This window comes from Vulpes lagopus, chromosome 23, assembly GCF_018345385.1.
Source record: "Vulpes lagopus strain Blue_001 chromosome 23, ASM1834538v1, whole genome shotgun sequence".
NCBI classification, from domain to species: domain Eukaryota; kingdom Metazoa; phylum Chordata; class Mammalia; order Carnivora; family Canidae; genus Vulpes; species Vulpes lagopus.
Window position 1 is genome coordinate 27,776,430 of NC_054846.1, and position 14,823 is coordinate 27,791,252.

Below are 14,823 nucleotides of genomic sequence, written 5' to 3' on the forward strand. Positions count from 1 at the left end.
TCTTGGCTCCTGTGTGCAGTAAGCCCAGTGGGGGCAGAAGGGCAGTGGAGAATCCTACGGTTACACATGTGTGATGAGATGGGCAAGTCTAGCTCATTCAGGGGTGAGATATTAGTAAGCTCATTTGGTCACAGACCTAAAGCCACGTTTGCTAACCAGTCAGCTTTACCAGCAATGATGCTGATATTTTGATCTCCACTACTCATCTCCTATATCCCATTCCTCAACTGGGTTCAGAACTCAGGAAGGGTAAAAGAGATTTGACCCTCTTCTCCAAACACATTATACCAATCACCACAGAAACCACTCAACTGGGTGATCAAATGAATAATGCATCATTAAGATGTGTAAACTTTTTTTGTTGTTGTTTGAAAAATACACATGCAAAGAAAAAGTCTGAGAGATATATGCTTATCTATATTTTCTAGTTTTCCTTCACACATTTCTTGAGTAACAAAAATGTTCAAACAATAGACTTAAGAATAAAGAGTAAAAGGCGATGCCTGGGTGGCTCAGTCAGTTAAGCAGCTGACTTCAACTCAGGTAATGATCCCAAGGCCCTGGGGTCAAGCCCCATGTTGTCATGCTCCTTGCTTGGCAGGATGCCTGCTTCTCCCTCTCCTCCCTCTCCCTCTGCCCCTCCTCCTGCTCATGTTCTCTCTCTCTCTCAAATTAAAAAGAAAAAAAAAAAACTTAAAAAAAGGGTAAATGAATAATATAAAGTTACAAAGCATTGTTTTTTGGGATTCATAGTGATATCTGAATGATTTCTCTAGATTGCCTTTGTTTTCATTCATCATCAGATTCTTATAATTGGTAGGCTTAGAAGAGCTTTGAAGGAAACACTACCTATAGGTCCAAAAAACATTGGATCGTACCTGATACTCCAAAGAGAGAAAACAAAAGAACCACAAAGTTCAAATTTAGTTACATAGCTTTGATGAAGTAAAAAAAAAAAAATCACATCAATAATTATGTAAAATGACATCCATGCTGCAACAGAAATGCAATTTTCTATTATTTAATAACTTACTTCCATTTCCTTATCAATTGATTTCTCTTCCATTTCTTTCATTTCAGATACATTTTCATCAGAAGTAATTTCAGGAGTTGTTGGCAATGATATTTCAGCTATTTGTTTAAGATTAGATAGTTTCTCATGAATTGAAATAACTCTAAAAATAATAGATAAATATATATTTTACTTGAAGAAATAAGAAAGGCATTCATTTATTCCCAGAATCAATAATATGTGTAAAGTAAGTCCTCACTTATTTAACACTTGGATTTCTGACATTCTCAAACATCATTCATTCAATCATTTATTCATTCAAGAAACATGAGCAAAGATACACAATTCTAAGCTCCATAATCTTTATGATCTAGTTATACACTCAAATAGATATAAAATGACTGGCAAAGGCACAATGACAGAAAGGTACACATCCAAAATACTGCTTAAGATGAAAATAAAGGAAATAAAACCCATGTGAGCAAAGAAAGTCCAGGAAATGACAGTTTGCTCCTGTATAAATCTTGATGCCATGATATGATTGCCTTGCTGACCTGAAGTAAGAATTACAGCAAGTTAGGCATGGTTCAAAAAGGCCAATCAGGGCAGCCCAGGTGGCTCAGCAGTTTAGTGCTGCCTTCAGCCCAGGGCCTGATCCTGGAGACCTGGGATCGAGTCCCACATCAGGCTCCCTGCATGGAGCCTACTTCTCCCTCTGCCTGTGTCTCTGCCTCTCTCTCTCTCTCTCTCTCTCTGTCTCTCATGAATGAATAAATAAAATCTTAAAAAAAAAAGGCCAATAAATGAGGCCACAGCAATGCACAGTACATTGTTGGGAGAGAGGTGGAAGGGTAGGTAGAAGAATCAAGATAGAAGGAAAAGCAAAAGCCAAGAAGGAAGGCAGAGGACACAGGGGCAATTATATCAAAGACGGAAAGCTTCTGGAGCCACAGGCCAGGGAAGAGCGGATCCCCTGAAGGCAGAGGTACATGGATGGATGAGGGAGTCAGGAGATGGAAAAGCGTTTGAAGCAGCTGAAGGAGGCAAACAGCCACCTGCATGGCCTTCAGTGATTCCATGCTACAGGCACAGCACATGTGTGCACACGTAGGCATGTGTACACGACTGTGGGTGTCCCCACCAATGGAGAGAGGAAAACTTTTATGAGAAAGACATAACTGATCCATAAAAGCAAACTGCCATCAGGAATAGAGTCAGGAATGTCAATTCTCTTGTCACACAGGGCCCTCACCTGCAGCATGGGATAATGCTTGATTATCATAATGACGGTTCTCGGCAATATGAGATGAAAAAGAACCTTTAATTAAATAAGAGGATTTAAAATTGCATGTTTAAGAAACTCTACTATAAAAAAGGCAATGGATAAAATGTAAAAATCTGTTATTAAAAGTTTACTTGGAATACATCGATTAAAAAAAAAGGGTCATCTCCAATAGTGCTAGAAAAACTGCCTGGTGCATTGGAGAGAGAATAGGACTCAAAGGACCCGGGTGAGTCACACTTGGTTCCATCACACACCAGCATAGGACCCTGGACAAATCACCTAACTTCTCTGGTCCTGACGTTCCTCCTACTGCAAGACTGGAACTATAAAACCCACTTCATTTACTTCACAGCATTTTGTAAGAATGAAATGACATAACTACATTCATTCTTAAACATAAGAAACCACGTGAAGGAAAGATGATACTCTAACACACCATTCTTCATGCTAATACCTAGAGAAAGAATTCTTATTTCTCTTTCAAAAATAACATAGCTTTCCTTTCTAATATATGGTATTCCAGGACAGATCAACTATCCTTTGATGTTTGGGTTTCAGCTTGTCAATGAATGTCCAGAGCTGCACTATCTGCTTCAAAAATAAATGTCCTGGTCCAACTCTGTAAAAAGCAGGCTGAGACCAAGCAGAGCAGGCTGGGCCCCTTGTGCAAGATGCAACATCAGAGGATCTAGCTTCTCAGCTTCAGGCCCCAAGCCTTCTGACCCCATTTGCCCCAACGTCTTGCCCACATACATCTTCACCTCTCTGTCCACATCAAAGCTGGGTCCAGCTTTTGAACTCCCACATTGGCCCACGAACAAATATCCATCATCCCATTTGGGTTGGACCAGCTGCCTACAGCCTCTGGTCTCATTTCCTGACTCATGGGCACTCACTCTATCTGGCTGCTGGGGCCAAGAGGCAGGACCCAGCCAGGAGTAGAAATGTGGGTGGTGGGAAACCTGAAGGCAGAGACAGTAGGTAGGGAGCTGGATCTTGGTTAGAAGAGTTTAATTAGATAGAATAACACAAATCTTTAGCCGTGTTTATTGAGAACAGTATCTTTTCCTTTGTTGTGGTAAAAAAAAATGCAAATAATTAAAATAGGTTTTTCTTGGTGAGTATTTAATTTGAAGATTAGGAAATGAAATGAATGAGGGCTGCCCAATTTGAAGGCTATTCAGGTCTCTTCTCTAGCCTATTTTTTCTGATCTGTTGTACTCTTACTTTGCCTCCTGAATGATGGTCAACAGGAGCAAGTTCCCACATACTGATCCCATCTTGACCCTCCTAGGAGCACAAGGAATGCCGGCCTCAGTGAGAGACAGAGGCCACTTTGCCCCGTGCCACCGAGGGACAGCTTAGCTGAGAAACTGTCAGGCACACTCCCGTGTGTTTGCCTCGGTGACTGCTGCATGTCCCTAATCTTAGGAAACCTACCATGGCTCATAAACACTCCAAGTTAAGAACTTGTTGGAACAAAAGAGAATTCTGTCAGTTTGATTACACTCTACTCTGCAGAAATTATAATCATTTGCATATGATTCTAAAGAAAAAAAATCCTGCCATTTTTCTGGATACAAAGCAGGTGTATAATTTCCTAACTTTGTTGCTTAGCTGGGCTAGTATATGTCCCATGTCTAGAATTTCTGCCTCACTGAGAAAAAAAAAAAAAAAAGGAAATTTGAATAATTGAAAATATGCCAGCTCTTGAAACATCTCTTGTTTTATTCTCTTTTATGGCGAGGCCAAGAAGTCCTTCAAAATGAAAACCATGGAGCATGAACAAAGCTCATCAGGGAAGAACAGAGAAGCACCAAGTCTCTGTTCACTAAGCACTTACGTAGTGCCCAGCAGTGCACAGAGTTGACACTGACAAACACAGGGGTTAGTAATGAGACCGGACCTGACATTTGCCCAGTGCTTTTGGCCTTTCAGGGTATGTGCACACACTGTCCTGCTTGATCTTAACAACAACCCCGAAAGGCAGGCAGAGTAGATATTATTTCCATTTTACAACTGAGGAAGTGGAGGCTGGGGTCACAAGGGCAAGGAACAATGGAATCAATACTAAATTAACTAAGCAATGAAAAATTTAAAAACAGACTAGGAATTTGGTAAATTCTTGGGAAAAGAGAGAAACTAGGCATGAGCAAAATTAGGGATATGCCCTGTTTGATGGAGAGGAAGGAAGACAACCTAGATGAGGCAGAGACTACTGATGTGGGGAACAATATAAAATAGGATCTGACACAGGGTAAGGGCGGGGCAAGGGAGGTGGTGGACTTTGTCCTTAATGTTGCAACCCAAAACAGAGCCACATGTTATTTTTTAAACACACCTCAAATTTCAGGAAAAATACAATACAGACAGTATCCTTGTACTCTTTATCATCTTTATGATGCATTAGGAACTGTTTCTCCAAATCTAAGTACTCTTATTATTATACCCACTTCATTGATAGGGGTAGGTTAAGCACAAAGAGGTTAAGTAACCTGCTCAAGGTTGCAAAGTTAGTAAGGTGCACCACTGGCATTTGAACCAAAGTGGGCTGGATTCAGAGTCCATGCTCTTAACCACTACAATATCATACTCCTCTAAATAAAAGGAAGATTCTTCTAAAAAAGTCTTCTAAAAGTTCTGTGATTACCTTGTACATTACTAAAACAGCCTGTCCCAATGAAAATATCAGCAGAGTTGTAGAAAATTCACCATTACTTGCCTGTTCAGTGGAACCCACAAAGAGCCAATACAGACATTGCTAGAAGTGCTATTAGGTGCAGCATCTAAAATATTCTGAGGCTTCATATTGTATGCATACAACAATAAAACCTATAAGAAAATTAAAGGACATAAAATGTGACATTAAAATTACATTTTGCTTCAAAATAATATCATTAAATTTTAAAGTTTTTCTTTGGAAGAGAAAACAATTTTTTTTCAATTCACTTTAAACAACTTTTTTTCAGTAGGCTCTATGCCCAATGTGGTGCTTCAACTTACAACCCTGAGACCAAAGAGTCTCATGCTCTATAGACTGAGCCAGCCAGGTGCCCCCTCAATTCACTTTCAAGAAGAATATGAACGAGAATTGTATGAAGTTTATGATGTAAAAATAAATGCCATTTGATAATAATATTATTTTTGAAGGGTATCATTTGTTATTGCAATTAAGTTTAAATCTCAGTCTTCGAAGGCCCTCTATATATTGGAAATATGTACCTGGTGACTATCCAACCTTATTTCTTATTACTTCTCAATATGCACTTTCCCCACCAGTGGACATAGCTGCTCTGTGCATCATTTACACTTCTCCTTTCCTCTTTCCATTATTCAACCTACACACAACATTTTGGTCCCCACTTCTGATGTAGAGCTTCTACTAATGACTCATGCTCTGGTAATTTCCCTGTTGTTTGCATTTTGACAATCTTTAAAGTCAATTCCATATATTCTAGTACCTATTTATGGCCATCTTCACAGAATTTGAGATTCACAGAACCTTAGAGAGGATCTTGTCTAAGGCCCTCACTTCAGATATAAAAAAACTCAGGCCCAGAGCTGCCAGTCAAAATTGACTAATTAAGCACATGCATTTATCTCTGCTTCCTTGATAGTCAAACTAAAATAAGAGTAAAGTATGCATTTAAAAAGGCATAAATCTACAAAGACAGACAAGAAGAAACAAGGTAAAGGAGACAGGAGGTGTTAGCAACATGTTGAACGACACAATGTACTCAGAAGAGCACTGGGTGACTCAGAAAAAAGGAAAGGCTGTGTCCTGACTGCCTTCGGAGGGGTTGCCAACAATGAGCATGGCGGAGAGCCCTGGAAAGGCTTGGGAACTGGAGACGTCAGGTATCTTAATCTCTCTCCTATCCCTTCGACAAGCCCATGCAACCAGATTTCCCCATTTCACTTAACTCCTCTCTGGCCAAATGTCTTCCATTTTCCTCTCTGCCGAGGCTAAATCAGAGACTTATCCTCAGGGGAGTTAGGTACAGGAATGAGATACTGAACTGAAGACACTAGAGGGGCACCTGGGTGGCTCAATTGGTTAAGCGTCCAACTCTTGGTTCAGCTCAGATCATCATCTCAGGGTTGTAGGATAAAGCATAGGATAAAACTCTATGCTCAGCACAGAGTCTGCTTAAGACTCTCCCACCACTAGCACACACTTCGTAAAATAAATAAATAAATCTTAAAAAAAAAAAAAAAGAAAACATTGGAATTAAGTCAAAGCCTGTGTTCTCAACAAGAGACATCCCCTACCCCACTGCGGGCCCTGCCCGTGATGTAGGAAACCAGACAGAAATTGAAAAGCATCCTCTTTAAGGAAACTGACCAAACAAAGAGAAAAGACCTATGGGCACTGACATTTCAGCATCCTACAATGAAACTGCTGGCTCCTGCAGTTACCTTACAATGAGGTCTATAAATCAATAAGTCTGACCTGATACACTTTTTAGCACCTTCAAATATGAATGAATAGCCAAGGGTCACTAGACATGAAATGAAAGGTAGAGACCAAAACTAATATAAAAAAGGAACTTGAAGAATCAGGTATAAGATGGAGAGCAGAAAAAAACTTCAATGAAACCATAATTGAGAACTTCAAAGAGAATAAAGACAATATTTCCTCTGTGAATCCAGAACACAGTGCTGTTAAAATGAACAGAGAACAAGAAAAAGCTCTTAAAAACTAAAAAAAAATATGATCACAACAACTAAGTAATCAACAAAAGATATGAAATATAAGGTTGAATATATATCTCCCCAGAAGTAAACCTAAATTTTAAAACACAGGTTAACAGGGGGAAAAAAGAGGAGGAAAAAATTGATAAATTCAATATTTGAATAATAATTCTAGAAGGTATAGAGATAATCAGAGGGAGGAAATTATCAAAGAAAAATATTCTTCTTGAACTAAAGGCTATACTTTCCAGATTGAAAGGGGCACAATGGATGAAAGTGGTACACCAAGGCTCATCATGGAATTTCAGAATAAGGGGGACAAAAGAAAGAACTAGGAATCAGAATAGGAGCAGACTTAACAGCAATGCAGGATTGCCAGAGACAGTGGAGCAATGTCTCCCATGTTTTTAGGGAAAATAATTTTCAACTTAGAATTATGCCTAAAGAATAATGAAGTCAGCATTAAAATGATGACTTTCTGTCAGACACTCAAGGTCTTTTCTATTCTGTGTAAGCACAGGGTCAATCTCGGTCAATCTGTTGCAACCTGTTCACACCTCAGGGGACTGTAGTCATGGTATTGGCCCTTGGCCAAACCTGAATGAAATGTACTACCTAGTGACTACTGCAGTCCTGTCCTTGATTCTGAAGCACCAGGAGGCAGCCTGTGCCATCCTGTCAGCATTTTGGTAGAAAATATACATATTGATGATTTGCATCTGCATTCTATTGTTCTCTTCATTTCTATCACTAAATCTGATCCTATGCATGGTTTTGACCACATGAACAGAGTTATGAAAGACTTTTCCTCAGATGAGACATCAGCCTTCTTGAGACCAAGATATCTTACCATATTTTGGTGCTTATGATCTGTAGATGAAGTGTGTCCTGTGTAACTGAGCAAGGACCCTGGCAACTGCTCCTGGGCATCCTGGATCTTTCTAATGGTTGTCTTTGCTTACTTTATCCTGCCACAACTTATCCTTTACCAAAATCTTCCATGAATATACTTTGTGGAATATATTATATGGTGTATCCTTTGAATAATCAGAACCTCCAACACACCGTTTTTGGGGAAGCTGGAAGATGTATTCATTCCACACAAGAGAGCAAGTCAAGATAGAGAGAAACATGGGACCCAGGGAACCCATCTCAGAAAGAGATGAAGGAATTCTCAGAAGGATGGCAAATGGGCTCTTATGTTGGTATCTGAGCCAGGAGAACAATCAATCCAGTTTGGAGAATATCTCTGAAGACAAAGACAATAAAATAATGAGAGACAAGTTGATGAGTGTGACCATACAGAGAAGAACTGTATGTTCTCTGAAAGTTTAGGAAGAATGAGAGATTTTAGAATACAGAGAACACTAAGTTAAACAAACAAACAAACAAAAAAGCAGGGTTTTTTTTTTTATTTTTTTCTTTAGAAGTTGGAAAGGAAGGAAATAGTACCTTATCTGGTTCAACTGTGAGTGATATTTACATAGTTGTAAACATTGGCTATTGGTTTAAGAATTGTGATAGAATTCATTTAAGAGAATGTGTGGAAGAGAGAATGTATGTGAGGGGGCAAAGAGGTTGATATTAGCCATCATCTTCCACAGTAGTATGTGAGAATGTATGTGAGGGGGCAAAGAGGTTGATATTAGCCATCATCTTCCACAGTAGTATGTGAGTTTGATCACTCAAGGAATTATCATGTGAGCATGTAATGTAGATATATGGGGGCGGGGGGGGGGGACCTAACCAAACAGAGACACCTGAGAGTTAAACGTAGTTGTATCTAATGGTGGAATTCAGAGATGTGGACAGCTAGACAAAGAAATATACTTTTTATTCGTTAAAAGTCTTTTAAATTTGGTTTTTCAAATTATGGTAAATTTGATGAAACATTTCTGAAATGAAAATGTAATGAGTCCCAGAGAGATTAGTCTGTCTTATGGTGTTGCTGTTGTTTTGTATTTGTTAGCCTTGACTCCCAAGCTAGCATATGAAATCCCTGTGACAGAAGTGACATCTTGGACTTTTTTAGTAGTGCTTGCAGCACCTGCTTCATGTTAATTAATATCTTTATATTTCTGAAATTTTCATTACATCTTTTAAGAGCTAATGAAATTCCCCAAAGCACATTAGTGGAAAAATTTAAATAGACAACATACTTAAATTTAACCCCTGATAATGAAAATGACTTTCTCCCTCCTTAGGCTGACACTTGTCAATGGCTTTGAAATGCAATTTTAAAGCCTTTTCTATCTGAGCATATCACAACTGAATTCAAAGTATAACAGTCTGAAATCAAAATGAACTTGGATAAAATAGGGCAGTGGTTGAACAACAGAACACTAAGCTCACTTGCATATTTGTTGTGAGCCTGGGCTTTGGGGCCAGAATGCCTGAATTTGCTCCCACCACTTATTGGCTGTGTGATCTGGGCAAATTATGAAAGTGTTGTGCCTTTAATTCCTCATTTGTAAATGGAAGTGTGGTAATGCCCATCCCTTGGATCGTGTGAGGATTCAATGGGTCAATGTGAAGTGCTTAGAGCATCACTGCTGTGGTTGCGACCATCATGCCCACTCCTGGCTCCTCACCCTCCCTTGCTTGGTACCTCATTCTCCATAGTCTTTAAGACCCACTACTAAACCCAAGCTAGTTTCCTATATGACTTCCCAGGCTGTCCTCATTGAATCCATGTGCTTAGTTCTATTCCCAAATTGTCCTCACTCCTCAGGGATAAGTGTCACCCTGTAACACTTTACATACTCAGGATTGAATTCTGCAGGAGACAATACACCAATGATGACATTTCCAATGCTCCTTAGTCACTTCTGCAAAGACTTGTTTTTCAATGGCAAAGAAGTGATGTGATCTTGACAAACATTGAGGAATACTGTATTTAAAATTGGCTTGAATGCAGAATCCCTTACAGCCCTGCAATGGGTGAAAAAAGAGCTCCTCCTCTACTAGATGGAGTTGATTCATTACTTCCCCACCTTGGTATCTTAGTCACCTAACAAAGTGCCTGCCATATAGTATGTACTCAATCAATGTTTTATTAATTAGTTAGTAAGCAGCTAAGTTATATGCATGTTATAAAGAAATCCATATGAAGAACTAGAAGACTATGGTCCCCATGTCCATTTTTGTCATTAATAAGTTGTGGCATTGGTCAAATCACTTTACCTACATGGGGCTTGGCTCCCTCATGTGTAAAATGAGGGCATCAAATAGTCTCTTAGTTTCTCTTCAGTTCTGAAATTTTATTTGGGTGGTACTAAGAGAAGTCAGAGAAGCTTTCCAGTGGGAGCTGTGTAAGCCTCAATGCAGTAGCTTCTTGGAGTGGGGTGTTTTGGTAGCCCTGGCCTAGCCCAGTGCTTCTCAAATTTAAATGTATATATATTATTTAGGAGATATTAATAAAATGCATATACTGATTCAGTGGATCTGGAGTAAGACCTAAGATTCTGCATTTCTAATGAGTTTCCAGGAGCTGCCAGTGCTTCTGGTCTTTGATTCTCAGATGCCAGTCCCTGTCTCCTCTATGCAGTTTTGGTCTTCCCCAGCTCCAGAAGCAGGGTGTAATTTTGGGCCTCATCTGCAGCACCACGCTCTCATTAGTCACTTGGCCAACAAGACCTAGAACCCAGAGACCCTCAGAGGGAAGCCCTGCGCATCTATATGATCTCTGAGTTTCAGCACTCCTGAAATCTGCACTGACAACGCTGAGCTTCTGGATTTACTATGACTTGACAGTTTTCCTAGGAATCCCAATTCTTCCTTCAGTACATAGGACTGAACTTGTCTTGAATGCACAGCCTGCTTATGAAATACAGTCTAGTTCTAACCAGGGTCATAAAAATCTCCAGAAAAGAGCATTAGCTCCATATTTCTTGTTCCCAGACTGGCTGGATTTCTGCATTGAATAGATCTATCTACAAGAACCTTTCTGGTTCTATCCAACTCTGTGTTTTCACTTGACACTTGGAGTCCTAATTTTCAGTGCTTTGCTTGATCAGACACCTTGCACTTGATCATGCTTGACTGCCTAAATCTTCTGCGGCCTCTAAATACCGTGTCTTTTTTTTTTTTTTTTTTTTAAATTTTTAATTTATTTATTTATGATAGTCACAGAGAGAGAGAGAGAGGCAGAGACACAGGCGGAGGGAGAAGCAGGCTCCATGCACCGGGAGCCCGATGTGGGATTCGATCCCGGGTCTCCAGGATCGCGCCCTGGGCCAAAGGCAGGCGCCAAACCACTGCGCCACCCAGGGATCCCAATACCGTGTCTTGAACTGTCTAGCAGCACTTAACGCAATAGCCTAGCAACAATCTGATTCCCTCCAAATGAGGTCTCATAGACCAAAAGAAAGGCCCCATTACTGCTTCTTTATTGCCCCTCCTCCGTGCTAGCTCCCAATTGCATCCCTTTGAGTCTCATCAAGTAATAAACATAATTCAAGTCTCATTTTAAAACCTGGGCTGGCTTGTAATCCCAACATACTGGGAACTTTGGATGCTAAAAATAGCAAGAAGATGAGGTACAATAAAGCTGAAGGTCCTAAGATATATTCTTAAGACAAATCTGGGCCATCAAACCTCTGGCTGTAGTTACACCTTTTTAAGCTGAGCTGTAGTTATGCATCTCTGAGCCATTCTTCACAACTAATTTTAAAGCTTGTGTCCAGGAGGTTCATTAAAATGATTGCCCCTTGAAGCCTCTGTAGTTTCTGTCTCTAGAAGATACTGGAATTTTTCAAAAGATGTTTAGTTTATAACAAAATTACAGTGAAGAGCTTATATGTGGTTCTACTATATTCTTCTAAAGATTATCTTGTTAAATAGGATAATACAATTTCTACCCCCATACTTAAACTTTCCCATATTATAAACTTAACCCTCAAAAGTATTGTGGCATGGAAATATTTAGCCCTTGAAAATTCTAAAAATTTTATATCAAAATCCCTAGTTCCAGGATTTCTGCTTTGCTGCCACCAGCATCCTTAGCTCCTACCAGCATTTCTGCTTCAGATACTAGATTAACTGAAGAGGACTTAGTAGGTGAATCAAGGGATATTAACTTGCATTGTTAACCCTCTAAGTCCCTGGAAACTCCAACATCTTAGGTCAGATATTAATTTTCATCATCATCCCGCCCAGAGGCTAGATGTGCCTGCAGCCAGGACCATTGTCTGAGGACTCAGCAAAGCACCATGCTTAGGAGTGCAGACTTGGAATCAGATTTCTCTAATCCTGATTCCTTGTCAGCTAGCTCTCAACACTAAACACCTAAAATAATGATTAGATAAATGTTCAAATACACCTATACTTAAATCATCAAACAAATTTCAGTGTTATCTTCTGAAAAGATAGAATCTCAGCTCTGAGGATATCTAGTCCATCCAAGTCACCATTTCCCATTTTTTTGACTAAAATTTATGTCAGCAACTACATCTTTTATCATGACCCATACATACATATTTATTACCAAAGAGGGGAAATAAGAAACGGGAAAACTGTGTGTTCTTGTGTCTTTGCTTGTGGCATAAGAAAACCACTCTAGCAATCTGTTTAAATCAGAATTTGTTAGCTGGTGCTCTCTTTTTAATCTCTGACACCAGTTCATGCTTCCATGTTAACTGTCAGACACAATCTTTGATGCATAAAACTCTATTACTCTATCAGCCACAGATATAGTCATAGCATTAACTTCTTAGATCACTCTGTCTCAGACTGATATGGATATGACACTTGTATGAGCTTGCAAAATGAACTTCATACTTTTCTTCCTTATTATTTAAAATTGGATGCTTAGGTAAATATTCTATTTCCCAAGTATGTAATCCTTCTGTACCCATACCCTCCCTGCATGGATATACTCTTTTATCACTTGGTTGTTTCTCTTGCCAGCAAGTAAATAAATTCTGACATACATTGAAAATCAATTAATCTGAGAAATTTTCTTTTTGACAACATCATGAAACAAAAACTTCAGTAAACATTTTTTTTCTTGTTTTAATTTCTTTAAAAAAAATACTACTCAAGACCCACACAATATTGATTCCATGGTCCATTAGTATTTTTGGATACACAAATTGAAAACTACATTACCAAATTCCCCAAAAGAGACTATGCAGATTTATTATTTTTAAATGTATATAGAATATCTGGCCAAAGTTTGATGTGGAAAGTGTGGGAAGGAGAGTACTTTCAAAATGTAAGAAATAGCTTTAAATATTCCTGGGGAGTGATATGTTAAAGTTCCTCTTTTTGTATGAGTAAAAAGGGATATAATTGACCAAGAGTTAGCAGCAGGTTACCAGCCTAAAGAGGCTGAATGAAGAGACCAATGGGAGAAGTGTGCTTGAGAGCAAAAAGAGGTAAGCCCAGGAGGCTTCACAATCTGACAGGGTCACATGGGTCAAGGAGCAACAGAAGCTACCGGAGGCACGGCTAGAGGGGACAGCACTCAAGAGCTGGAAAATTCAAGAGTAGACCAATGCAGAAGACTAAAAGCAAAGAAAATGCTGAATAGGGCAAAACTATATGGCAATTGTTTTATGGGGAAAAGCCTGAGGCTCTTCTTAGAGAGAGCAGCAATCAAAGGAATGCTATGGTGGGAGGTCCCTCTGCAAATGGCTGTGGTGACCAACTGTTCCATTTTTTAAAGCTTGACCTCTCATAGAGATTCTCCTAGAATGCGAATCACTGTTCTTTCTCCAATTGTTTGGGGATTGATATTAAACTGCTTCTAAATACTTGCCTCCATTTCCTCCTGCTCCCCAATTAGCGCTAGTGCAAAGGTCTTTCCATGCATATGGATATAGATACGGATAAAGATACAGAGTTAGATAAAGATAATAATAAACATTAAAACAAGGAGTGATATATGTGATATGAATTTATGAAGGGCACTTAGAAGCAAACTAAGGTTTTTTTCCGTATATGCTATGCATTTAAATTTTGCTGGTAAGGCACAGTTTATTCTCTTTTCTATACAATGTTGGCAGCTAAAGTATCTATAAGAAGATATTGTTGCTAAACTTTATTTTTTATTTTTGTTGCTAAACTTTAAAAGAAGACTTTAAATAATGTTTAATAGGTGTATTACATGTATATTTGAAGTTATTAAACTTTAAAACAGTATAATAATTTTAAAATAATTTCAGATAATAATAAATGCCAACTATTATTTATTGAGGCTAGACATTTACCCAATTGTCTCTCTTTCTCTCTTTTTTCTTAAGATTTTATTCATTTATTTGTGTGAGAGAGAAAACATGAGTTGGGGAGAGAGGCAGAGGGAGAGAGAGAGAAGCAGACTCCCTGCTGAGCAGAGAGCCTGCTGACAACAATGTGAGGCTGACTTTGGGATCATGACTTGAGCCAAAGGCAGATGCTTAACCAAGTAAGCCACCTAGAAGCCCCTACCCAAATTATCTCTAATTACAGAGGAGGGTAACTATGATACAAGAAAGTTAACCAATCTACTGAAGAACACAAAATTATTAAGTGACAGAGCTGGGATTCCAACCCATGTAATTTGGCTCTCGAGTCTGTGTTCTTAACCGCTACACTAATATAAGCAAAATAAATAAAAACAAAGCCATTCCCAGTAAAATTTTACAAAGTCAAAGAGAAAATTTCAAAAGCTGCTAGTGAAAGAATTCAATACTTTAAAGCAATAAAAGTTAGTCTCCCAACAGCAACAATGGAAATGAGATGATATTTTCAATGAAATAAAATAATTTCCAATCTTAAATTATTTACTCCATAAAAATTTATTTCACAAATAAATGTAAAATAATGACACTTGTCAGGCAAACAGAAATTG

General features: G+C 38.8%; 1 protein-coding gene across 9 annotated transcripts in view; it reads right to left on the bottom strand.

Moving 5' to 3' along the window:
- CFAP54 (cilia and flagella associated protein 54) overlaps positions 1-14,823 on the bottom strand; it is a 300,555-nt gene that overhangs the window by 37,341 nt on the left and 248,391 nt on the right. For all 9 annotated transcript variants that reach the window (XM_041739196.1, XM_041739195.1, XM_041739192.1 and 6 more), the window contains 2 exons: positions 5,020-5,129; positions 1,034-1,175 (listed from right to left, as the gene is read on the bottom strand). In XM_041739196.1, coding sequence (XP_041595130.1) covers positions 1,034-1,175; positions 5,020-5,129 — 252 coding nt within the window. The remainder of the gene's footprint in view (positions 1-1,033; positions 1,176-5,019; positions 5,130-14,823) is intronic.